This window comes from Lemur catta, chromosome 1 (genome assembly GCF_020740605.2).
Source record: "Lemur catta isolate mLemCat1 chromosome 1, mLemCat1.pri, whole genome shotgun sequence".
In the NCBI taxonomy this organism is placed as follows: Eukaryota; Metazoa; Chordata; class Mammalia; order Primates; family Lemuridae; genus Lemur; species Lemur catta.
In genome coordinates, this window is record NC_059128.1 from 136,460,982 (window position 1) to 136,488,966 (window position 27,985).

The following is a 27,985-nucleotide window of genomic DNA, read 5'->3' on the forward strand; positions in this document are numbered from 1 at the left end:
AGACGGAAAATATGTGTAAGATCAACAAGACTTAAGAAGGCACAGAATTTTGAAAACTAGTTTTAAAAGGTCAAGAACATTAGAAAGTTGTGTTTCTCTAATGTGCTCATTATTTGCTCAAGCCTGACAATCTCTTCATGTAAATGCACTTTCAGCTGTTAAATATTTTCATTTAGTTCTATAAATGTCCACTGAAGGGAAGCATTTCAAAATTCGGAAAGAAATAAAAGAATCCCAGAATAGAAATCACTTAGCTATGTGTGAGCACCGCTTCCCAACTGCCTGTTCAGCAATAAAAAAATTAAAAAAAAAAAATCACCAGTTAATTAGCTTATCATGCTAAGTAAATAAACTAAATCAAATAGAAATTCAATCATAAGCACTCTGTTAGAAAAAAACTTCTAAATTTAATCTTCAGTGGTATGAGGTTATTAAGCAGAGGAAGAAATAAAATGGAAGCCTGATAAAATGAAAATTGGATAATTATCACTAGAAACAGAGGGATTCAATTCAGCTGCCTGAAATTTCTGGGGAAGTTGCATTATACAAATATTAACCATTATTATCTATTCCACTGTTGGCAGGGGAAGGGCTGTGCCCCTGTTAAACATTGAACAAATGTGTTCTGGTTTCTACCAATAGCGCATGCATCATGATTTTACTTTTCAGAACCCAATTACATATTTATCTCATTAATCTCATCACAACCTGAGACCCAGATAATAATAGGGATTATGGGGCCCATTTTATACCTGATTAACTTTCGCACAGTTAAGAAAAGGCAGACTAAGATTCCAGACCAGTTGTCCTGCGTCCTGCCCACCACACTGCCTCCCCAGAGCCTGTTGCCAGAGGGAACAAAGCTTATAATTGGTGGCTCCCTGCAGGTCACAGTCTTGACAAAAGGCACCTTTGTTCTCAAGGAAACTTTGACCCAAGAACAGGCAGAACGTTCTTTGCCAGAAAAGATAACCTTTGTGCCCGGGCTTGCAAAGGTTACCTGTGGCTAGGAGAGAACCATTTCTGTTCACTTTCCCATTCCATCTCCTTGGTCCTAATCCAAGTAGGACATTTAAACCAGGAGATTTTGTGAAGGTTCAGAGAAGCCCCTGAAACACCTCTCTGCCTGCAAGGGTTTAGTACAGGAGCAAAATAGTTTTACAGACACCTACTTAATCCTGACACCTGAGTTTCACAACCAGCTCAACTAAGACCAGGAAAAGAAAACGTATGCCTAAAATCCCGGTGGCTCGTCTTGGAAACCAAGGAGTGATCAGGAAGCCAGGGAGAGCCACTGGACTTTCCATTTTGGGTTTGTCTTAAGGTCCCATGGTATCACGGGTCTGTGTGTGTTTTAAGTCACTGGTGTTTGGAGATGCATACACAAATACTTGTAAAGGAAATGAAACAATGTCTGAATTTTCCTAAAAATAATTGGGGATATGCAAATTATACCTCAATTGAAACAATAAACTAGGAATATGGGGGAAGCATGTGGAGGTGTAGATGAAGCAAGATTGGCCATGTATTGATAATTAATAAGCCTATTAAATAGTAAATTGGATTCATTAAACCAATAAAATTTTCCCTACTTCAGTAAGTTTAAAAATTCATAGTAGAAAAAAAAACCCTCTTGGCATACAATAAAACTAAATACTTACTGATGGACCCCAAAGTGCTGAGTACATGGTGTTAGATGAATATTTACAAGTCTATTTTGATTACAACTGTCCTAAGATTTCTTAGTCATTGAGAAAAACTCGTGATTTATTGAAAACACTTTATTATTTCATTAAAGTTATTGAGTAGAACAAAAATGATCACAAAGAATAAGTTCCAATTTGACTAAAATATATTTATATGTATATATAATTATCAAATGTAAGATTGTCATCAAAATGTGGATGATCATTAAGAATGTATTAAATAGATTATTCTATGATGAGTTCAATGATAGAAGTATTCCTTAATTTGTTTTTCCCAAATTAAGATGAGCAACTAACTCTGAGATCTTTAGCCCAAGAAGGAGTAGGTGAAGCGTAGCCTGCTTTCTCAGCTGCGGGATGCTTCTGGAAAGGATGCCGAAGAACTTGCTGTAGAAGGTGGACCTAGTAAACGATTTAAATAGGTAAATATAGGTTTTCTTACTTAGGACCCGCATTAATTTTTTTTTTTTTTTTTAAACAGAGTCTTGCTCTGTCGCCCTGGGTACAGTGCAGTGGTGTCATCATAGCTCACAGCAACCTCAAACTGCTGGGCTCCAGCGATCCTCCTGCCTCAGCCTCCCGAGTAGCTGGGACTACAGGCACATACCACAATGCCCTGCTAATTTTCTATGTTCAGTAGAGACAGCGTCTCGCTCTTTCTCAGGCTGGTCTCCAACTCCTAACCTCTAGCAATCCTCCTGCCTCAGCCTCCCAGAGTGCTAGGATTATAGGCATGAGCCACTATCCCTGGACTAATTTTTAAATTTCTAAAAAGGCAAGGTAAATTTCAAGTTTGTTTCAAAATATTTCTATAGTTTGTCTTATTAAATCCTCAACTATAGTTGTCACTTAGATTTCTACTGTTTCACAGAAAGTTCCTTAAGTACTACTTTTGTATTAAACTAAGAGAGTATGTACAATGTCAGGAAAACTACAAATATATCCTAGTAATTTTAAGGTTTCCACAGGATTAAAAGAATGACAATTTTCTAAAATATTTACAAAATTAAAGGATGTTAATGACTTGCAATCTTTCCAAATCAAGGGCATGAATTCTAGCTCATGCTGCTTCCTCATTTGGAATTTGGCCCTATGGTAATAAACTGAGGCACCAAAGAACACACCTCTTTCAAGAATAAATTTAAGACCAAAATACATATTTTCAGTGGTTTTGTTATTGCTTTGGGTATTATGAAGGAAATGCCTAGTTCTGACAAAAAAAAAGTAGATGATTACCTATACTAAGAAAGTAAAGCCAAGAGATGAAAAAGAGTACTTTATTTTATCACTAATATTTTAAATATAAAGATTGCTTCATTATAAATATAGTGCTCTTAGAGCCCCTGTTGAAACTTCTCCCGGGTGCTTTCTATACATATCCTTTTACTGGCCAGGCGCGGTGGCTCATGCCTGTAATCCCAGCACTCTGGGAGGCTGAGGAGGATCGCTTGAACTCAGGAGTTCAAGACCAGCCTGAGCAAGAGCGAGACCCTGTCTCTATTAAAAATACAAAGAAATTAGCTGGACAACTAAAAATATATATACAAAAATTAGCCGGGCATGGTGGCGCCTGTAGTCCCAGCTACTCGGGAGGCTGAGGCAGGATTGCTTGAGCCCAGGAGTTTGAGGTTTCTGTGAGCTAGGCTGACGCCACGGCACTCTAGCCAAGGTGACAGAGTGAAACTCTGTCTCAAAAAAAAAAAAAATATCCTTTTACTGAAGTTAGCTGTATACCCATCAATCTCACGTGCCAGTTTAAGAGCTCCTTAAACAGACTTTCACAATTCTCCACAGCACCTTGCATTGAATGGATTGTCAAGAAATGTTTGATGAAAGAAGGGAAACACCAATTGTACATGTAAAGAAATGCAAGCATAAGGTCTGACAAAGTCTTTTTCCTCTCCCCCCTGAGCATATGACCTTTAGTTAACTTTTTAGGCCTGTTCCCTGGTAGCCTGACAACGTGGTCCAGCCACTGTATCACCACACAGCGTTGCCTGTGAAAGACCAACAGCTCCTGGACTGGGAGGACTGGCAGACCTGACAGGGGGCTTCAGGCTTTCCTAAGCATAGTGTCTTGGTACAAGGCATATCTCTTCTGAGGCTGCTGGAAACTATGCCTATGGAGTTGGTATGAGACACTGGTTTCTGCGGAGCAGGAAGCTTCTGAGCCAGGGCTGCCCCTGCAGCTTCCCAGCGTGGCTGTCACATCCTTGTGCCTGAGACACGGCTGTGCCTTCCTGCTGGCATGGACTGCTGCAGGAACTCCCGCGCACGGGGAACCTGGTGTGGCCCTGCTGGTAAGTACGTTCCAGTCCTGTGTCTCTCAGCTGAGTGAGGCCAAGTGCGTGTCTGTGACAGTCACATGAATCTGAACGTTCACTTGAACCTAAGAAAACACCTCCTCCTCCTCCTCCCACCCCTTCCCACCCTGCCCAGGGTGCACCGCATCATCATTCAAGTAGAATCTTGAGGATAGGAAGGAAATAGGGAAGGAATGAAAGATAGGGAAGGAAAGAGAAACAGGCCAACAAAACAACTCATTAAATACTGTTTAGTTTCCCCAGCTTGGACAAACTCACCTAACTATAAATGCTGAGTTACCACCCTTCCCTTTGTTTCTCCTTTAATACCATAAAAAGACTGCACTTTAAAATATTTTATTTTCTGAAATGAAAACCTAGAATTGTCAGGCTAATTAAACTACTGAAATTGCAAGTTGCAATTAAAAATGGCAAAAAGTTTCTGTCTCGTGCCCACTCTGATCGGTGGGCAGTGCCCACACGGCATGCTGGGAGAATGATCCTGAGGCTGACTGGTTTTACAGAGAAAGAGGCCACGATCACCAGTAATGTCTGCTCCCAGCATGGGACAGGAGAGTGGCAGCATGACAGCCAGGGCCATTCCTGTTCTAAAAATACATGACATGTGATACATTTTTAAACAATTTAATTATGAAATATTTGAGGCAGAGAAGGTATGCAGAATAATGTAATGAATCCCTGTGTGTCCTCCATTCAACTTCAGAAACAAAATACTTCCAATATGGTGGACACCATATCGCATGATATTGACAGGATTTTGCATGGTTTTATACTATTAATATGAATTCCTTTGCCACCTGCTTGTTTTGCTTAACATTATATGTGAGATTCATCCATGCTCATGCATGTAGCTCTCATTTATTCATCTTCATTGCTGTCAAGATTAATTCAAAGTGGAGCCAGGTGGTGCCATAGATACCTGGTAGAAACAAATACTAATTCCATCTGGAGAGATACACACTCAAAGCAGGTTTCGCTGGATTTTAGAGATTAATATCCAAAATTTCACAACACAAACAATAAACAACAGAATCAGACCCTCAGAAGTTCAAATAAGGTATATATGTGTGGTTCATAAAATGAATATTTAAAAATTTAAGTGAAAGGATATATAGAAAATCTAATCAAATAATTCAGCTAATAAACAAAAGAAGGGAAACCAAGCAGGGAGAAATCTGTGAAGTTGGTGTTGGCAATGGTACAGTTTAGCACATCTGCAAACACAATAAGTGTGTTTAAAATACGATAGATTTTAAATAAATAAAAAGAAACTCAGAAAAGTCAGCCACCTCACCTCTGAGAAATCATTCTTTTCTGCCTTCTGCACTGCAGATTCTGCCATCCAGTTCTTCAGCACATACCTTGGGTTAACAGCTTAAACAAGGGGGGAAAGCACATCTTCAAACAATAAATTACAATAAATTACAACAATAAATTAAGTCGACACAGGCCATATGAAACCACCACTGAATCTGATAACCTTTAAGAACTTTGCCAGAAGGCTCAAAAGAGAAGACATTATCAGTATCAATTTTAATTATTTATAAACAAGGTACAGCATTTATTATCTTATGGTACAGAGAAAACTATTTTTGAGCATTATGATCAATATTATATTTTGGTTTTCTTTTCAGTGTTTCATCACTAATTTGGTTTTTCCACCATTTTCAGTTCACTAGGCATGGAGAAGTCAACGCATCTTAATCAGGCCCTGTAGCCTAAGTGGAAGGGAGAAAGGAAAACAGTTGCTTCTATTATAACAGCTTCGAGCGCTTAATGCTGATGTTGCCCGAGAGCAAACAGGAAAGGTCATACGCAGCCAAACCCTTTATAAATTTGTACTGTTGACAGTAACCATGCATTTTTTCATATTAAAAAGTCTTATAATAATGGCACATAGAAAAATTCCAGGAACTATATCTTCATTTGAGATGAGCCTTTTCCAAAATAATTTATCAACTGGTCAGGGAGGGAAGATGCCATTGCCACCGGCACAAGAGAAATTCTGAAGGGACTGCAGAAATCACAGTTAGGTGACTCTCAACTGCGGTTTCCAAATTACTTGAATGGAGTACATATTCCATTTCAGTTTGCTATTAAAGATCTGCCAACATGAGAGATAACCTAAAAATGTAATTGCCTGAGATCCAGCAATTCTATTTTTCCTGGAATAGAGTCTAAAGAAACAAATTTAAACATAAAGCATTATTTATATTAAGGGAAAATCAGAAAGAACTCAAATACTTAATAATAGAATGGTTGATGAGTCAAACATTACATATACTTTCCAAGAAATATTACGCAGCCCTTAAGATGCTGCATTATAAAGAATGAAATAGCAAGAAAAAATGCTTAATTTATTTTTAGTGAAAAAAAAGATGTAAAATTATACTACAGCATAATTATGACTACATTTTCTCCTAATCAATAGACAGAAAAAGAAAGATTAGAGGTTTTCAAAAAGTGAACAGTAATTGCGTTTGTGTGACAGGAAATATGAGAGATCTTTTTTTATTCTTTCTACAAGTTTGCATTTTTCAAATTTAAAGAATTCATGCAGAACTCCCTGAAAATAAAAACACAGATATAAAAAATATGTATGCAATCTTTACACAAAAGGGTCACTAACATGCAAAGGAAATCATGGGAGCACTCAGCTTACACAGAGAGGGAACAGAGTCATCAGTAAAAAGTCTGACAAATTTGACAAACACTTTATACTGTTAAAATCCATAAGGAATTATAGCTACAAGGGGAAGTACTTTGAATCAAATTATAAATATACAAACTTTTTGAAAATCAGCATATTATAGATCTGGATATAAGATTCTTTGAAGAGTTATCTAATTCTTTATGTTTTTATCTGGTTTGGAACTTTCTATTTGTAAGTTATTTCTTTTGGGAATAAAATTTTAATGGTTAATGAGGATTATATCTAAACAAAATTCCAACCAAACTTCCAGATAATTTCATAATCACTGATTGACCAGATTACAGGCTATTTAAGGGTATGACTCTAATGCGTCTTTGTGGCTTCAGCTTTAAACATTGTAACTGTGCAAAAGGCGCATAACTGGGGCTTCATCTATGTTTGCTGAATAAATCAATCTAGTGCTAGGAAAGGAATTACAACCAACCTAATTTTATTGCCAATGTAGACATTTAAGGGCTTTAAAAAAAAAGTCTCCCTGACAATATATAACTCAATCATATAATGCTAAAGCTACCGAGGGTACCATATTTTAAATAAATGGAAATATTTCATTTTGGGACATCGGCTGTTTTCTCTTGGGAGCCTGATGATCTTATCCTTTCTATTAGAAACTGTAGAAATGACTGTCAATCTTTATAGTCACAGAGATTAACATCATCAGACACATCATCATTTTTTAATTTAAAAACAACAATGGGGCCAGGCACGGTGGCTCACGCCTGTAATCCTAGCACTCTGGGAGGCTGAGGTGGGCGGATCATTGGAGCTCAGGAGTTCAAGACCAGCCTGAGCAAGAACGAGACCCCGGCTCTACTAAAAATAGACAGAAATTATATGGGCAGCTAAAAATATATATAGAAAAAATCAGCCGGGCATGGTGGCGCATGCCTGTAGTCCCAGCTACTCGGGAGGCTGAGGCAGAAGGATCGCTTGAGCCCAGGAGTTTGAGGTTGCTGTGAGCTAGGCTGATGCCATGGCACTCTAGCCCAGGCAACAGAGCGAGACTCTGTCTCAACAAAAATAAAAAAAAAATAAAAATAAAAAAGGTTGAGTGAACAAGTGGACAGAAATGTTTTAAAATTAGATTGTTGTGATTGTAAGATTTTTTAATTTTTTTTAGAGACAGGGTCTTGCTCTGTCTCCCAGGCTGGAGTGCAGTGGTGCAATCATAACTCTGTAGCCTCAGACTCCTGGGCTTGAGTGATCCTCCATCCTCAGCCTCCTAAGTAGCTGGGACTACAGGTCCACACCACCACGCCTAGCTATTTTTTTTATTTTTTGTAGAGATGGAGTCTCGCTATGTTGTCCAGGCTGGTCTCCAACTTCTGGCTTCAAGCGATCCTCCCACCTCTGCCTCCCAAAGTATTGAGATTACAGGCATGAGGCATGGTGCCAGACCCAATGTTTTTAATTTACTAAAAAAAAAAAAAAAAAAATTTCATTCAATCATTAATATGAATGAATTTTATGGTATGTAAATTATATTAATACTTCAATAAGCAGTTAAAAACTACACACCAGAGAGAGAGAGAAAGAATCCGGCCATCAAGTGACAGGCTTGGTATCATCTAGGAAATAAGTAGCTGAACCAACACTCAGGCACAGCTGGTCTAGCTCTGGAGCATGTGCTCGACTGCCCCTCCAGGGAAAGGAGGGTACATGGAAATGAACAGAATCCCCAAGGGAATCGAAGGCAAGACTTTGCTCAACTGTACGTTCTTCTTAGATGTTTATTTCTTCATGTCCATATAATTCTTTTTTTTTTTTTTTTTTTTTTTTTTTTAGAAACAGAGTCTCACTCTGTTGCCTGGGCTAGAGTGAGTGCCGTGGCATCAGCCTAGCTCACAGCAACCTCAAACTCCTGGGCTCAAGCAATCCTACTGCCTCAGCCTCCTGAGTAGCTGGGACTACAGGCATGCGCCACCATGCCCGGCTAATTTTTTCTATATATATATTTTAGTTGGCCAGATAATTTCTTTCTATTTTTAGTAGAGACGAGGTCTCGCTCTTGCTCAGGCTGGTCTCGAACTCCTGACCTCAAGTGATCCATCTGCCTCGGCCTCCCAGAGTGCTAGGATTACAGGCGTGAGCCACTGTGCCCGGCCCCATATAATTCTTTAACTCCACATCCCTGGTGCACACTGTTACATAAATTGATGCAACCAATTTCTTATGTATTTCCATTTACAGATCAATTAAATGTATAATAATATATGGAAGTATACCTTTCAAAGTAAATGAATTGTCATTATGAACTCTTATGACACCACTGTTCTTTGTGGAAACTGATGCTTTCCTTTCCTTGAGAGCACATAGTTTAGCATTTATTATTTCTCTGAAATAACAAAACTTGAGCTCACGAAATTTATTTTGTTTCTACCATCTCACCCACCCTGCCATAACCAAGCAAATCCGAGTACTAGAGGCTGCCACTACATGTTCTTCTCTCTCTCAACTGCTGAGACGGTGCACATTCTGCGCTGGCCTGGGAGTTCCGTGTGACTGCCCAAAGGGGCGTAAGTGACTGGCAATTAAATCCGTGCTGAACCCCAAACAGATCACTCACTTCATTGTGAGAACTAAACTTGCTTTTATCTCTACAATAATGTCCTGAGTTGAAGAAGCAATCGTATTTCCTAAGCTGATACGGAATGTTAGCACCATCCTTACTTCATGGATGTGAGTCAGCCACCCCGATGACACACACTAGCTCTCTATACAAGTCTAAGGCAGGAGCACTTAGGTCCTTCTGTCTTAACTTCCTTGATATTGCTAGAACCCGCACTGCAAAAAAACCTTCTAGGTTTTTCTCCTCCAAGCCAAATGTGAAGTCACGTGGCAGATTGAAAATTAATACATAAAAGTGATTTATTTTTATAGCTATCATTTATTGGATGTGTAATATGGCCCAGGCACTATAACAAGATACTTTATACGCATTATTGCTAATCATTATAACATCCCTGCAAAATATTCCCCATTTACCAAAGCTAAGGACCTTGAAACTTGGAGAGTTAAGTATCTTTCAGATCATACAGCCAAAAAGTAGCAAAGACAAGATTCATCTGCCAAATTCCAAAACCCATATTTCCACCACATCCCAAACCACCTTCCTTGTCTCTCCATCATCATTTAAGACAATATTATTTTAACATTAGTATGCAAACTTACTGAAAGCAAAATTATTAAATATTATATTTTATGTTAAGTCACCTGCTGAAGTTAAGCCCATACATGACACTTCAACTCAACTAATATATACTCACCTAGAATTATTCTAGTTAAAAACAAAATCAAACAAAAAACTCAGTCCCCTTAAGTAACTGCTTTTATGTGATAATCCTTAACGTAGAGAAGATCAAAAGGATTACTTACTTGTCATTCTTTTCCTTCTTTCAGAATCTGAGTCATTCATGTTACTAAAAATGAATAAAACAAAGAACAAAATTAACCACTGTCTTCCCAAACTATATCTTTGTTTCAAATAGGAGGGAATTATTTCATAAGACAAATAATGAGAAAAAAATGCCCAAATCACATTGAATCAGTGTTTGAAAGGAAGACAGAAAATACTGAGTTTGATTACACAATGTATCAATATAAAATACTCCCTTGTTTAGTTGTTTTAGACAATACCAAACCTTCTTTTATTTTAATCAATTAAAAAATCTTTTTGTCTGAACAGAAATCTAAGCTTAAACATAGTTTTCTGAAAATAATTTAACTTTTTCTTGTTTACTCAAGGTCCTCTTTATAAACAGCCCTCAGCAGCCATTAAACTGTGAAGGGCTATTTGTTCCTGTGCATCCTGTGTTTTTCCTACCTCCTCCTTCTCCCTTCAGCTGCCACTACCTACAACTTACATTGTATTATTTTTTAAGATACAGGGTCTCTCTCTGTCACCCAGGCTGGAGTACATAGCTCACTGCAGCCTCCAACTTCTGGGCTCAAGTGATCTTCCCGCCTCAGCCTCCCAAGTAGCTGGGACAACAAACTGGGCAACTTTCAACTTCATTTCTCTTTCGTATAGGTTACTTTTAATTCACTGTGAGTTATAAGACAAAGTGACTTTTAACAATTGCATAAAGATGTGACAATAGAAACTGGCAGAAAGCCTCAGGCGCTTCCCTCCAGAGTGTCAGGGCTTGGGCTCTAGAAACCGCCAGGCTGTGTTATCAGAGTTGAGGTGAACAGATGAGCACTCTCTGCATGGATGAGGTGTTGCTGCAGACATCTCAGCCACAGCAAAGGGCCCAGCAGTGAAAAGGAAATGCTACACATGGAAAGGAAGAGAGGAACCTGATAGGTGGACAACGATAAAATAATACATCACATGCGTCTTTTGGAGGTGATTAGATGACTTTACCTCTCCAGTCTCAAAAGGTACTGGGACACCCAAGCAGGAAAGAGTTTGTGCTTTGAAACTGTCTTCAGTGCCCAGAATTGCTAAATGAAAATACAGTAATATATTACTTATTATGCTAATATTTGTTCAGTTTATTTTAACTTCATGTTCCTTTAAATTGTTTATGTTCTTTAATAGTAACTTCTCGAGGTTTTTATAAAAAATGCTATTTCAAGTAAAAGTACAAAAAGGAATCTTTTCCTTTTCCTAATATATCATTCAACTTTAGAATACATAGAAATTCATAGAAATCCTGTAATGGCATGATTAAAGTAAAATAATTAATATACACAAAATTCTCATAAACAGAGATTACATGATGAATACTTATATTATGAAAAGTCTTCTATTATATATGGAACTCCCTTAATGAATAATTTACTTTTTGTTTTGTTTTGTTTTGTATTTTTGAGACAGAGTCTCGCTCTGTTGCCCGGGCTAGAGTGCCGTGGCATCACCCTAGCTCACAGCAACCTCAAACTCTTGGGCTCAAGCAATCCTCCTGCCTCAGCCTCCCAAGTAGCTGGGACTACAGGCATGCACCACCATGCCTGGCTAATTTTTTCTATATATATATTTTTAGCTGTCCATATAATTTCTTTCTATTTTTAGTAGAGACGGGGTCTCGCTCTTGCTCAGGCTGGTCTCAAACTCCTGAGCTCAAACAATCCGCCCGCCTCGGCCTCCCAGAGTGCTGGGATTACAGGCATGAGCCACTGCGCCCGGCCAATAATTTACTTTTAAAAACTTAATTTGCCATTGCATTTTATTTAGCTACCCATTAATTCATTTAATAAATATTTATGAAATATCAACTATGACCTGGGAACTATGTTCAAGAAAGGATATAAAAATTAATAAGAAACAGTCCCTGACATTAAGAAGGAAAGTTCATAAACAAAAAATTCAATGCCATTTTAGAAGCGTTACGAAAATATATGTAAAAGCCTAAGGGAAAATAAAGGAATGAGCAATCAGCTCTACCTTGGTAGTTAAGGAGGTGAAAAGATTTCATATTCAAAAGACACAGAAATTAACTGTTAAAAATGATTAGAAATGTAATGATCTCTCCTCACTTAAATTTTCCCAACTTTTGGTAATTTAAATATTTATACCTGTCTTGAACTTGAACAAGACAATTTATTAGGTTGGTGCAAAACTAATTGTGGTTTTGGACTGTGAATTTTAAATCATTAGAACTAGGCTCAAACACATCTTTATTAATCAAAATAGGAACCATTACAATCAACACATTCTTGCCAACGAGAAATGTTTGTTTATTCCTGTAGCATAAAAACTCCATGCTTCGGGATTCCACAAACTCTTGGAAAGCATTTTTTGCATCCTGCTGGTTGTGAAAGTGTTTTCACGGCGAAAAGTTGTCGAGATGCTTGAAGAAGTGGTAGTGGGTTGGCGAGAGGTCAGGTGAACATGGCAGATGAGGTGAAACTTTGCAGCCCACCATTCAACTTTTGAAGCGCTGGTTGTGTGACAGTGCTGGCAGGCATGGTCGTGGAGAAGAACTGGGCCCTTTGCGTTGCCCAATGCCGGCTGCAGGCGTTGCAGTTTTCGGTGCATCTCATCAATTTGCTGAGCAGACTTCTCAGATGGAATCGTTTCGCCAGGATTCAGAAAGCCGTAGTGGATCAGACTGGCAGCAGACCACCAAACGGTGACCATGACGTTTTTTTTTGGTGCAAGTTTGGCTTTGGAAAGTGCTTTGGAGCTTCCTCTTGGTCCAACCACTGAGCTGGTCGTCACCCGGTTGTTGTATAAAATCCACTTTCTGCTGAATGTCACAATCCGATCAAGAAGAGAAGACGACAATTCAAAACGATGATTTTTTTGATTTTTGGTCAGCTCATGAGGCACCCGCTTATGGAGCTTTTTCACCTTTCCAATTTGCTTCAAATGCCAAACCATCCCAGAATGGTCAACTTTAAAGTCTTTGACAACTTCTCACGTAGTTGTAAGAGTATCAGCTTCAATGATTGCTCTCAATTGGTCGTTGTCCACTTCCAGTGGCTGGCCACTGTGCTCCTCATCTTCAAGGCTCTCGTCTCCTTTGCAAAACTTCTTGAGCCACCACTGCACTGTTCACTTGTTAGCAGTTCCTGGGTCAAATGCATTGTTGATGAGTTGTCTCTGCTGCTTTAGGACCCATTGTGAACTTAAATAAGAAAATTGCTTGAATTTGCTTTTTGTCTAACATCATTTCCATAGTCTAAAATAAATGTAAAATAAACAGCAAGTAATAAGTCATTAGCAAAAAGATAAAGCAAGAAATGTGCATTAAAATGATGTATAACATAACCACATTTATTTCAGAATGTATTCCAATATCAAATGGCAAATTTCAACAATGCTAAAACCATAATTATTTTTGCACCAACCTAATACTATTACTTTGTCTCAGTTTTCCACACATTAAATGATAATTGGTGGTTATCACTAATGAAATGTTAATTGGTTGTGATAGGTGAATCACTGATATTTTTTAAATTACATCAAAGATGCTTATTGGTTAATATTTTTCTGTATTTTTTCTACATTTCCTAATGAACAGGTAGATATTCTTTTATTCAAACAACTCCTAGAAGTGCAATTCATGGCTCTTCCATATCTGTAAGAATAATACTTTTCCTTATAATTAGCATGATCCACAGCTACTTTAGCAAGAATAATTGTTCTGCTTCTTTTTCAAACAGTCCTACTTTAACTCCCATTTCCTACACTGACGACAGCCATTTCTGTTTGAAAGTAGTTGCACAGTCAGTGGAAAGAGGCCGGCACATCTTGCTAACACAGTTTCAATCCTGGCTCCCCTTCCTTCAAACCCTGTGTGGAATCATGCTGGGATGTTAGAGATCATACTAAAAAAGCAGAGGACTGAGACTAAGAGAACCACTGCTGCTTGCCTTACTCATGCATTACTACTGAGAGCAGCAACTACTGAGCACACAGGAGGGAGAGATGATTATCACTAACCCTATCTTCCAGATGAAGCAGCTGAGGGGTAGAGGAACTGAGCAGCTTGTGCAAGCTCACAGAGCTGCCATGGGAGCCCAGATGGAAGCCCCCTCAGCTGCCCCGGAGCCCGCCCTCTTCAGCCACCACAGGACACTTCCTCTTGAAATGACTGTGAAAAAGCTGTTTATTCTGGACTCAGCTTCACTGTGTGTGAAAACAGGAGTGATTTTCAGTAAAGTAATGGGGCCTTAAATATCAAAGAACAAGGTTGAATTAACAAAGGAAGAACGGACAGAGCTGGCGTAACAAAAAAGCACTGGGAAGCAGCAAATGTGGGTCCTGGTTCTGACTCCGTTATAAACCATTCTGTGCACTCGGTAAGTCCTTTACCCTCTCCTGGCCTCAGTCTCCATGTTGTAAAATGAGTTGATCCTGAAGGTCTACACCCAGTGTGAAACTTTGTGATTCTAAGCTGGAGACTACTTTAAAAAATAGATCAAGAATGTCAGGAAACTAAACCTGCAAAAAGATCACAATATTTTTCTTTTCAAGAGTTTGTTTTTTTTTTTTTTTTACTTTTTTCTTTAATAAACTTTTCCCTCTTAAAAAGAAATATACAGGGTGTCCCAAAAGTCACCATACATAGGGAAAATGGGAAATAGTACACCTGCACTAGAATGTTTACAACAGCACAATTCACAATTGCAAAGAGGTGGAAACAACCCAAGTGCTCATCAATTCATGAGTGGATTAACAACATGTGGAATATGTATACTATGGAGTACTATTCAGCCATAAAAAGGATGAATTAATGCCTTTTGCAGCAATTTGGACAGAACTAGAGACCATTATCCTAAATGAAGTATCTAAAGAATGGAAAAACAAACACTGCATGCACTCACTATTAAATTGGAACTAACCAATGAGCACACATGTGCACAGAGGGAAGTAAAACTCAACGGAAATCAACCTGGGGGAAGGGGGAGGAGGGGATGGGCAAAAACCTACCTAACAGGTACAATGAACAGTATCTGGGTGACAGGTACTTCTATAACCATGACTCAAGCATTATAAAAGTGATTCATGTAACCAAAATACCAAAACTATCTGTATCCCATAATACTTGAAATTAAAACTGGGTTTTAATCTTAAAAATAATAAAAATAATGCAATCTAAAAGATGTGGACCTTATAAATAGATCCATGTTTCTAAAACTCTACACTAAGTAGGAGTCTTCTGGGAATACCCGTATTATTCCACGAATGCAATGTATTAGCATTGAAATAAAAAGGCAACACATACTCCTAAATCTGAATTAAGTGCAACCCCTTTGGAAACAGTTTAGCAGTTACTTAAAAAGTTAAATATACATTTACTAAATGATCCAGCAATTCCACTCCTAGTATCTACCCTAGAGAAATAAAAACATATGCCCACAGAAAAATTTGTTCATGAATGTTCGCAGCAGCATTTATTCATAATAGCCAAAAAATGCAAACAACCCAAATGTCTATGAAAAGGTAAATGGATAAGGAAAAGGTGGTATACCCATACAATGGACGACTGCTCAGTAATAAAGAGGAAAGAAGTATTGATACAGGTTACAACATGGATGAACCTCAAACATGTGCTAAGTGAAGACGCCAGATGCAAAACACCGCGTATTACATGATTCTATTTATAGGAAATATCTGGAAAGTAAAACTTTTAGAGACAGAATATAGATTAGCAATTGCTTGGGGCTGAAAGCAGAAACAGGAATTGACTGCAAATGGGCACAGGGATCTTTTTAGAGTGATGGGATTGTTCTAAAATTGAATTGTGATTAACTGTACAATTCTAATAATTGTTAAAAATCACGGTATTGTACACTTAAAATGAGTGAAATTTTATGATACATAAATTATATATCAATAAACCTATTGAAGAAAACTGAATTAAGAAAAGCCAAATGTCACAAATTAATACCTGAGGAATGTTGAGCTCCAATAACTGGCTTTGAGTGATCTCGCTAAGCTGCCGAAACGTCATTGTAAAATCAGCTTCCGTCTTTTCCATGAGCTAAAGGAAGTAATTATATTTATCAACCCAAATAATCAAAAATATGCTGTATAATAAATCAAATGCTAATCAGAACAAAAGGATAAAATGATAAACTCACATGCAAGAGAAATGCAATTAAATCATCATCACCTTCCCTTTCTCCAAGTAATCCCAACTTGGCTTTGAACAATTTTTGAAATCTGAAAGAAGTGTTGATTCAATTTGTTATTAAAATTCTCACTAACCAACAAGGATGCTTTAATATCTGTATTCAAAAATGACAAACCTTGTGTAATAAAGAACAGGGTACCCCTCAAGAATCTGAGCAGCACTAGGAGGGAAGACAGGATGGACAGTCAAACTCTGAATGTTCTTAAATTACATTTTGTAAGAACAAAGTGAACCTTCTTATATACAAGATAACATGGAGACTACATGCTACTGATTCTGGTTTAGTAGTTTACTTATATATCCCATCTCACAGAAAATTGTCAATATAAATTTATTGTCTCAAAGATTTGGATACAGTACAGGTCAAATCATGTCACCCCCGCAATGTCACTATAACAATTAGCTTATAGGATAAAGGTTGCTATATCTCTACAATACCAAGAGTTACATAAATGGGGTTTTTGGTGTATTTTAAAAATCATCTTAGACTCAAAATAATGCATTATAAATATGTACCTTACTCAATATGATAACATTTTATTTGTCTAAAAGGATGAAAAAATAATGAAACATTTCATAAAAATACAAAAAGAGTTCTTTTTTTTTTTTTTTTTTGAGACAGAGTCTCACTTTGTTGCCCGAGCTAGAGTGAGTGCCGTGGCGTCAGCCTAGCTCACAGCAACCTCAGACTCCTGGGCTTAAGCAATCCTACTGCCTCAGCCTCCCCAGTAGCTGGGACTACAGGCATGCGCCACCATGCCCGGCTAATTTTTTCTATATATATTTTTTTAGTTGGCCAGATAATTTATTTCTATTTTTAGTAGAGACGGGGTCTCGTTCAGGCTGGCCTCGAACTCCTGACCTTGAGCGATCCACCCACCTCGGCCTCCCAGAGGGCTAGGATTATAGGCGTGAGCCACCGCGCCCGGCCCAAAAAGAGTTCTTAACCTTAAAACCATCTTTAAACAAATTATCTCTCTCTTAATGTTCTTAAATGCATTTTGGGTTATGCAAGAGCTGAATGCATTCTGAAGTCCACTTCCTTTAACTGTCTGACCTCATCTTCTCTAACGTGCCCCTGGCTTATTCTGCTGCAGCCATACTGGCCTCTTTGCTGCTCCTAAATGCACCACGCACACACCCCTCACGGCCTTTGCACAGACTGCTCCTTACAAGCAGCATGCTTACCCCAAACAACTGTGTGGCTTGCTCCTGCAACTGCTTCAAGCCTTTGCTCACGTGAGGTCTTCGCTGACCATTATTAAAACTCCAAACACCTGCCTCCCTGGGCTCCCTACCTCCTGCTTTATTTTCCTCTGTGGTACTTACGTCCTAATATACTAGATAACTTCCTTTGTTTATGGACTGTATCTCCCACCAGAAGTAAGCACCATAGGCGCACAATTTTTTTTTCCTATTTTTTTTTCGTTGCTGTCCCCTTAGCACTCAGCAATGTCTGGCACATACTGAGCACCTAGGTACTATCAACAAATATTCGTAGAATGAATGAACTCTGCAGGGCGAAATGGGTATAAACTTGATGGAGAGAAGGGTGGGAGCAACATTCCTTAACGAATATCATTTTATAAAATATCGCTCTGATTTTGAACTATGTGATGGTATTACCAATATATTTTTAAATTAAATTAAGGAAACTATAGATGGTATACAAACCTTTTATTTTTATTGAAGTAATATTTTTGCTACCTGGGATTAATAAAATCACTCTATGCCTTGCCTTCCATCTGGGATCTTATTGTACTAGAAACAGGGTAAATTTTAGATTGGGGGTACGGGGTTAGAGGGAGGGAAGAGAAATATATTTTATCTTCACACTGGAGACACAGAAATGTTTAAAATGTGCGCCCTGCCCTCAAAGAGCTCAATGTCTGGTGGTTGGATCAAGAAATATTTAGCATTTTATATAACTATTAATGTACTCAGAATATGTATTATTCATACTTACTCATACATATATTTCAATTCGAGCAATTATAAAATGGCAAGTTTGTCTATTTATTGAGTACTGTGTTGTTTAAAAAAAGGCAATCACGTTCCATTTACTCTTCAGCATAAATTAGAATGAGGGGCCATACAGTAGATAGATGGAGATTAAAACCTCAGCTTATTACTGATATAAGCTAGTCTGGAGAATATGGCCCAGGTCTGCGGATTAACAGACATGAAAATAGACCAATGCACACAATTGAATCCATACTCTGACACCCTAGATATCAATCACCTGTCACAGTAAAATAAAAACACCTGTACTAATGGTGATGCAACAATTTGGAGAACGTATCACCTATATAACCCATTTGAGTGAAGCACTAAGAAAGTAATCAAGACAGAGACCTTAAGATGAAATCATGAAAAAAGAACGGGGGCATGGGGGAGTGCTGAGGCCAACGATGCTTTCAAGAGCAGTGACACACTGCAAGGAAAAACCTAATCATCTGAAGTTCAAAATACTAAACTATCTTAGCGAAACCTAGCAGCTAGGTAACTAGATATAGACCATAAAAACATTCTAAAGTCTCATCTTGTTGGATGAAGGAGGTGCAATGGGCAACTAGGATCTTAGTGAGAGAAAATATACGGAAACTTGTTTTCATGTAACAGTAGAGAGAGTGGCAAAAAAAACAAGGTAACTACCGGCGGAATACAAAACCTTTTTTTCAGTAGAGTTTCCAAATCAAAGAGGGTGGGGGGATGAATGGATAGCTCAAATCAGAAAGAGATAAGGAAAGTGGGGGGAAAACCAATAGTCAAATAAAGATGAAGTAAAATGTAGGATAGAAGGAATAAATAGAATATATCAATTGTTATAATAAATATGAACAGGCTACATACTTCTATTAGGACAGAAACCATCACATTAAACTAAAACCCGGCTATATATTTTATTTGTTTTTACAAGAAACACACTTTAAAACAAATAAAGATAGGTAGAAAATAAAGTAAGATTCAAAGTAAACCCAACAAAAAGAAAGCATGAATGGCAATATTAATGTCAGATAAGTTGAAACTGAGTGTTAAAAGTATGAATCAGAATAAAAGGAATCATTGTTAGGATGAAAGTTACTTTTTTTGAAGCAAACATAAGTGAAAAACCTATATGTAACAATAACTCATAGCAAAATATGTAAATTTCAAACAATTAGAAAAAATAACTTGATAAAAATACAATTAAAGCAAGAGCTTTTAATATGCATCTCTTAAGAATCAAACTTATCTAACAGATAAAAAATAAATAGAGCCATAAAGGACTTGAATAGGCCGGGCGCGGTGGCTCACGCCTGTAATCCTAGCACTCTGGGAGGCCGAGGCGGGTGGATCGCTCGAGGTCAGGAGTTCGAGACCAGCCTGAGCAAGAGCGAGACCTTGTCTCTACTAAAAATAGAAAGAAATTATCTGGCCAACTAAAATATATATATAGAAAAAATTAGCCGGGCATGGTGGCGCATGCCTGTAGTCCCAGCTACTCAGGAGGCTGAGGCAGGGGGATCGTTTAAGCCCAGGAGTTTGAGGTTGCTGTGAGCTAGGCTGACGCCACGGCACTCACTCTAGCCCGGGCAACAAAGTGAGACTCTGTCTCAAAAAAAAAAAAAAAAAAGGACTTGAATAATATTAATACAGCAATACACTCAACTTGATGTATTAAAACCTCTGACTACAGAGTATATATTTTTATGTACAATCATCAAACATATCCAGAAATGTTCTATGTTGGGTCACAAAGAAACCTTAACACATTTTGAATAGTAAAGATTTTACCAAACACATTCTCTGGTCCTAAAACTACAGACAACTCAATTCTGACTACTTAAGAATTAAGAAATACAGTGATAAATAACCTTTGCATCAAATAGGAAATAAACAGATTTCATAATATCTAAAAAGTAGTAAATAAAAAAAATTTTATCCTAAAAACCACGCAAAAAAGCACAAATTGTACTAGAGAAAAATATATAGTCTTAAATGCCTTCATTAGTAAGTACTAAATAATAAGATGGTTTTTAAAATGTTAGTTTCCTACTTTTCAAAAAATTTTTGTTATACAAAAATATTTTCATGCAGCTTTTATTAGTAGATTGTGGATTTACTCACAGTTGCTTTTGCCTAGCATCCAGTAATGGGTTTAGAGCTTGTAACAACTTATTTAAATTAAACATTCCAATACTGGCCTGATTGCCTATTTTATATCTTCTTTCATCATCAGATGTGTTTGGTACAAAATCTGTATTTAAAACAAAATACTATAGCTTTACATAGGGATAATTATAAGAAATAGCTTCTTTCTTTGTTTATAAGCTTATATTTAAACTTAATACATTTATATTTATTAAATAAAACTCTGACGTTAAATATTAATTCAAAGGTAATAAGAAATCTCAATATCAATATACACTAAAAGCTTTTAAAATATGAACATTTGTCTAATAGAGAAATACATTTCTAACCCACAACAATCTCTAGTTTATCACATCCATATTTCAATCTCCAACTGAAGTAGCATGTCCTCCATAAAGCCTTCTCTGATCGCTGCAGGGATAAGCAGGGTATTGCTGTCACCTCCATTTTATGTATTACTGGAGGGAGAAATTAAATAACTTTTCCAAAGGCCCAGAGCCATGAAGGGTCAGATGCTAGAATTCAAACCCAAGTCTGTCTGGCACCATATTCCCTTATATACCTCATGCCAGCTTCTCTAGTATAGGATTCCTTGAGGGCAGAGACTACGAAGGATCCATTGTTGTATCACTTATGGTGCCCAGAAGATCACATAAAAATGACCATTTTATGAATGAACTGAGTTCTTTCGACTACCCCATCACTATATATGATCTGTAACAGCTTATTTAAATAAACCTGTAATGATTTTTTTTAGCGAAATAAGGGGTGTGTGTGGGTGCATATGCACACAAATATAAATCATACATACCTGGATTATAGTTTTCCATAAAACCAAAGGGCCCATAGTCAATTGTAATGGATAACAAACTGAAGTTATCAGTATTACAAACACCTAAAACAACAAAAAAAATTCCAAAAACATGATAATATAAAAGTATTTTTCTTTTAACTCTATAACATTATTCAGAATAGAAAAGGTCATGGAAATACCCTTTGTTTTAGAGATGAAACAAAATTAGATTAAAAATTGAAAGTTTAATTGGTGACATCAAATAGCTTCATATATGTTAAAACTATATTTTAAAATTAAATTTAGCCTTGTGTTTTATGATTCCGCCCACAAAGATTTCAAATACTATAGGAATAATACCCCTCTCTTATTTATCCTCAATTTCTAGCATTAATTAAAATTATTATATTATTTGGAATGGAATTGAGATTAGTAAAGGAGTAAAATTAATTTTCAAAGGTTTCAAAAAGAGGAAAATATAAAAATATGGCTATGTGCCCCCATGATAGTCATTAGCTGCAGGACATGAGGAGGATGGGAACCCCTGTTCTTTGGTTTTTTTTGTCTGGAGACATCTATATATCATACGGGAAAAGTCTAGAATAATTGATATGCAATGATTACTTTGGAGAATGGAGATTCTGCTCACTTATGTATATTTTAAGTTATTTACCATAAGCATGCAGAACTTTTATAATTAAAAGCTTTCAAATAGCTTTAAAGAGATCTAAATATAATAAATACTCATACACGTAATCCTAAGGTTAAAATGTTTTACAGGTAACACTCTCTTATTCTCTGATTACTATTCTATTCCAAACCGTTTTAAACATGAAAAAAGTCTTTCTCTGTTGCTAAGAACAAATTTGTATACAGTAGTCCGCTCTTATCTGTGGGGGATCCAATCCAAGCCCCCAGTGGATGTCTGAAACCACAGACAGTACCAAACCCTTATATACTATATGTTTTCCTATACATACGTATCTATGGTAAAGCTTAATTTATATATCAAGCACAGTAAGAGGTTAACAACAGTCACTAATAATAAAATAGAACAATTATGAAAACATGCCAGCATCACTACGCTTGTACCTTGGAGCCATTATTAAGTAAAATAAGGGTTACTTGAACACATGCACCGTGATGCTTCAGCAGTGGATCTGATAACCCAGAGGGCTACTGAGTGACTGACGGGCAGGAAGCACAAAAACATGGACACGGGGGACAAAGGGATGATTCATGATCAGGCTGGATGGAGCGAGATTTCATCATGCTACTCAAAATGGTACCTCATTCAAAACTTATAAATGGCTTCTTTCTGGAATTTTCCATTTAATATTTTTGGAGCATGGGTTAAGGAGTAACTGAAACTGCAGGAAGCAAGACTACAGATGGGGGGAACTACTGCATTAAAAATGTTAAAAAGCTCATCAGTAGGAATACTTATAAATACACAAAAAAGAAGTCCTCTACTTCAACAAACTGTAATATCAATATACAACATACCATGAGCAAAACCAACAGACATCCACAAGGCAATGAGTTGTGCAGTCTCAGATACCACAATAGACAAAAAATCCTAAAATAAAATTTAGAAAATTTTTTAAGTTTCTTGTAATGTATACTCTTTTAGGATCCTCTGGTAAGTCACAAGAACGTGGGAAGAATTCAAAGGTGGGTCAAAAAATGATTAAAGGATTGGAAATTAGTACATGTAAGAAAAATGGAAGAAAGTAAAATTATTCATCCAGAAATAATACATAAAAGGCTCAGCCATAGTAATGATAATCCAACTTCTCCCTGTTCAGTAAGAAAAGTAAAAGCAATAGAATTCAGCACAAAGGAGTTAAATTTCAGAAATGTGAGTTATAAACTTTGAAATGTGTCACTAAGAAAAAAATAGAATTCATTTCTCTGTGTCTATTTAAAAAATGAAAAAGAGTTACAAAGATTTAAAAATTTCCAATAGAGAAATCACATTTTGCTATTATGTGTTGTAAATATCTTCATACCAAATATGTGAGTAAAGAATGTATGTGACCAAGTTACAAAGGCCGCTCAAAAAAGTAACGTACACAGTCAGGAAATAGGAACACCTGTTCTTTCTTCTCGGCATCTTTCAAACAAAACGACTGTCTTGTCTATGTGTTGTTTATGAAGTGGTTCATCTCATCTTCCTCTAACAAACTGTTCGAAGTTCTCTACACTTCTTTTCCTTACTTGAGTGTGTTATGTTCTAAGTTGTAATCTCTAGTATTGACAGGCCAACAAGACAAAACAGAGAATTGTCTTTTCTCCTTAAAAACTTACCACGTATCTATTAGGTTCTTTGACATCTACTGAGGGAAAATGCTCCCGTATGACAAAGTCTAATAATGTCCTGAATATAAAAAGGAGAGAGCTTCAGTGTTCCTCAGAATATAATATCCAATATCCAAGTGCCTAAATCCACCCTCAACAATTATGAATCCATTAAATCTAGCTCAAAATTTTAAAACTTTAAGAATAAAATTTTACTCCCAAAACAGCCAAAGAAAAATATTTCCTCAATACCAATCAAAAATGAAAATATATTTCTAAGATCATATTGGATTTTACTTTATTATGTTACAAATTCAGATTAGTTCAATAAACATCCATTGAGTACCTACTGCACCTATTACATTTGCCATGCCCTGGGCAAGTGCTAGGAAAAAGAATGATCAGAGATCAGACTCAGACCTCAAAGAGCACACAGCATATTACAGGAGAAGAACATATGAAGAATCATGACATTACAGCATAATAAATGCAATAACAGAAACATATAAAAAGTATAGCAATAGAGCAGGGAATGATCATTTGTGGAGCGTCATTGAAGGCTTTGCAAATGAGGTGACCAAAATTGGTAAATGTCTGAAGTTAAAATACTTAAAATAAATATCTATCAGACTTTTGATTCCCTATTTTAACCAATTATTCTAGTTAACTGACTAACCACTATATTGACTGCATTAGATAAGAGGAAATCTGGAAAAAAATCTGGGCTTAGATACAATTTGGAAATTACTAAAACCCAGTCAAAACAATACATTAGAGTTTGACTAACATCTATGTCTGTCTGTCTCACACACATATACTGTACATGAGAGTAACGTCCCATTAGCCAGTGGAGGCATTGCACAACATGCAACAAATGCCTGAGAAATAAGTGAAATACAACTGAAACGTGACTACTAGATGGGACAATTTCAGTGGTAGGGTGAATCCAAGCAGAAGGGACCCCAAAAGCAAATGGGTAGTTAGCAATAATGCCCAGTGAGTGTAGACAACTTCTCTACCGCCCAGGCTGACGTGAGCTCAGTGAACTTTGCTAAGGTAAGAGACTCAGAGAACAGTCGTGACACGTGTGACGACTGCCCTGCTCGCTTATTCATTTCCTTCATTCTTTTTCTTCCCTTTATTCTTTGTGGACCAAATCTGGATTTACTAGGCTGATTACTATACAGGATCCATATTCCAAATGATGCTAGTTTATCTAAGAGAATTTTTCTTACATATTTCCAATGATTTCTAAAAACCATATTATCTTAACAAATGGAAACGGACTTCCTTTTAAAGGAGGAAATGTTTTTGTTTGAAGAAACATCTTGCTAAATCTGCTTGAAAAAGATGAAATTTTGTGAGCACAGATGTTAGCAGGCACCAAGACCTCAGAGAATGATGGAAACCACACTGCATGACCCAAGGGGAAGAATTTATTGCTTTTGCTCTTTTTGTTTTTATTTAAGAGACTAGGGATCACGCTCTGTTGCCCAGGCCATAGTGTCGTGGTGTGATCGTAGCTCACTGCAGCCTTGACTCCTGGGATCAAATGATCCTCCTGCCTCAGCCTCCTGAGTAGCTGGGACTACAGGTACATGCCAGCACACTTGGCTTTTTTTTTTTTGTAGGGACAGGTCCTGCTATGTTGCCCAGGCTGGTCTCAAACTCCCGGACTCAAGCTGATCTCGAACTCCTCGCTTCAACCTCCCAAAGTGCTATTACAGCCTTTTGCTCTTTTGAAGTAACCCTTCCTATGTCTTTCCCCCAGAAATATTCAGTAAGATGCACTGTGTTCTTAAAGGCTTTGTGTAAGTTTGCTCTGTTGTTTGTTTTCATCCTGTTGATGGGCTGAGTTTCACATCTGGGTCAGCCAAATGTGAAAAACGCACCAACACACATGTCAAAGTAAACATGTGTCCAGGCAAAGAAGAGACATGAGTCAGGGGACGTCCCTGGGAATCCCAGGAATTGGGAGGAGAGCATTGGAGGTCTCGAGGCTGCGGAATTGGGGCATCACTCCCCACTTCCTCTGAGTCTCCGAATGGCATGGAGGCCCTCAGCTGTGCATTCTACATAATAAATTCCTTGAGGAAAGGGACTACTGTGTCTTATACTTCTTTTTTTTAACCTCTTAGAAAACTCACACAGTGTTAGGCACATAGCAAGTATTAAAAACATAAATTGAAATTCTTTGTTTCACTTATAAGAAAACAGAAAGCATAGCTGTCCCTTGGTGTATGTAGGGGATTGGTTACAAGAGCTACCGCAACACCAAAATCCTCGCACACTCAAGTCCAGCAGTTGGCCTGTGTAATGCAAGGATACGAATTCTGCCTTCCATGTATGCTGGTTTCGCACCCCACCAATATCATATCTTCAATCCACAGTTTGGTTAAAAAAAAGTCCTCGTAGAAGTGGACCTGCACAGGTCAAAGCCATGTTGTTCACGGATCAACTGTATTTAACTCCACAGTACATACCCAAGCATTTTTCTCCAACTATCTTGTATCTTTTTTTAATGTAATTTTCTTTATTTTTTCTCCTATATCTAATTTGTTGAGATAAAATGTAATCTTATTTAGCTGTAAAAAAGAAGGAAATCCTGCCATTTGCAACAACATGGATGAACCTTGAGGACTTTACACTAAATGAAATAAGCCAGACACAGAAAGACAAATACCGGATGATCTCACTTGTATGTGGAATCTAAAAATGGTGAACTCATAGAAATAAAGAGCAGAACGGCAGTTACCAGGGGTGAAGGGTGTGGGAGAAATGGGGAGACGTTGGTCAAAGGGCACAGAGTTTCAGTTACAAGATGAGTAAGTTCTGAAGACCTAAGGTACAGACTATAGTTAATAACAATGTATTGCACACTTGAAATTTGCTAAGTGAGTAACTATGTGAGGTGAGGGATATGTTAATTAGCTTGACTGTGGTAATCATTTCACAATGTATATATATATCCAAACATCACGGGCAGGCGTGGTGGCTTATGCCTGTAATCCCAGCACTCTGGGAGGCCGAAGTGGGAGGATCACTTGAGACTAGGAGTTTCAGACCAGCCTGTGCAAGAGCGACACCCCATCTCTACAAAAAATTTTTTAAAATTAGCGGGGCATGGTGGCGCATGCCTGTCATCCCAGCTACTCAGGAAGCTGAGGCAGGAGGATCACTCGAGCCCAGGAGTTGGAGGTTGCAGTGAGCTATGATGAAGTCCATGTACTCCAGTCCCGGCTACAGAGCAAGACCCTGTCTCAAAAAAAAAAAAAAAAACCCACACATTGTATACTTTAAATATATACAATTTTTATATGTCAATTATATATCAATAAAGCTGGGGGGAAAATACTTTCACAGCTTAAAAAAAAATGTCATGTTCTAACCTCAGTAATTCCAGTTCACCATAATGAGCCAAAATTTCTAATGATCCAATTCTAAACCATGATTTTGCAGCACGCAGTACTATCGCACCTTAAAAAGAAACATTTATTTTAGCACAAGCTATGTGAATGTTTCAAAATGTCTTTCTTAAAATTGAAATTATTTTAATAAAAAAGAATATAGTCACTGAATTTATCAGAAAAACAACTAATTTACCCTCTATAAAGGATTAAAGGTATTTACCAACAGTCTGTGCCTGGAATCTCACATCCAATGACCATAAGCAAGATCCAAATAGTTATTCTATTACAGGCCTGTGTGCAACAGTATCATTTTACCCAGATGAAATTAAAGGGGAAAGATAGAGATGCCATAAAGAGAACCCTTAACTCCTTTAAGCATGAATACTTTGGGGGGATAGTTTTTTTTAATGAAAATCATATAAAAACATATTGCTATGGTCTGAATGTTTGCATCCCCCCCAAATTCCTATGTTGAAACCTAATTACCAAGGCAATGGCAATAGAAGGTGGAGTCACTGGGAGGAAATTAGGTCATGAGGGCTCGACCCTCATGTCTTTTATAAGGACACTGAACGGGATCAGTGTCCTTATAAAAGAGGCCAGGAGAGCTGTCTTCCCCTCCTGCCGTGCGGAGGACGCAGTGAGAAGGCACTGTCTATGCAGCAGAGAGCCCTCGCCAGACACCGAATCTGCTGGCACTTTGCTCTTGGACTTCCCGGCCTCCAAAACTGAAAGCAATAGACTTATGTTGTTTATAAATTACTTAGTCTAAGGTATTTTGTCACAGCAGCCCAAACGGACTAAGACACGTATTACGCACTAAGTATAAAGAACATAAAATGTGCTCTGGTGAATCACAGTGAATGTCACCAGGAACACGGTCCTGTGACGCAGCGATGTCCACAGGACCCACTACAGCACAAAGGGCCGTCGGAAGTTCTCCACAGCTCTGCTTTTTAAACTCTTAAATATGTTTCTTACTGATTTTCAGGTCTCTTCCTCACCCCAGAGATT

The 27,985-nt window shown here is 37.5% G+C and overlaps 2 protein-coding genes across 10 annotated transcripts in view; one reads left to right on the forward strand and one right to left on the reverse strand.

Moving 5' to 3' along the window:
* The window catches only part of LOC123626234 (amyloid beta precursor protein binding family B member 1 interacting protein), a 154,788-nt gene that overhangs the window by 98,984 nt on the left and 27,819 nt on the right, over positions 1-27,985 (forward strand). The gene's annotated exons all lie outside the window — the stretch shown is intronic.
* Positions 1,767-27,985, reverse strand: part of LOC123626253 (protein adenylyltransferase SelO-like) — a 40,225-nt gene continuing 14,006 nt past the window's right edge. For 7 of the 9 annotated variants that reach the window (XM_045535188.1, XM_045535199.1, XM_045535171.1 and 4 more), the window contains 12 exons: positions 26,951-27,038; positions 23,571-23,640; positions 22,767-22,839; positions 21,279-21,362; positions 20,444-20,573; positions 16,449-16,493; positions 16,281-16,362; positions 16,088-16,180; positions 11,110-11,189; positions 10,119-10,162; positions 5,325-5,404; positions 1,767-2,108 (listed from right to left, as the gene is read on the reverse strand). In XM_045535188.1, the coding sequence (XP_045391144.1) occupies positions 1,986-2,108; positions 5,325-5,404; positions 10,119-10,162; positions 11,110-11,189; positions 16,088-16,180; positions 16,281-16,362; positions 16,449-16,493; positions 20,444-20,573; positions 21,279-21,362; positions 22,767-22,839; positions 23,571-23,640; positions 26,951-27,038 (992 nt within the window). In that variant the 3' untranslated portion in view covers positions 1,767-1,985. Of the gene's footprint in view, positions 2,109-5,324; positions 5,405-10,118; positions 10,163-11,109; positions 11,190-16,087; positions 16,181-16,280; positions 16,363-16,448; positions 16,494-20,443; positions 20,574-21,278; positions 21,363-22,766; positions 22,840-23,570; positions 23,641-26,950; positions 27,039-27,985 lie in introns of those variants that run through there. The other 2 variants (XM_045535229.1, XM_045535212.1) reach the window with 2 other exon arrangements.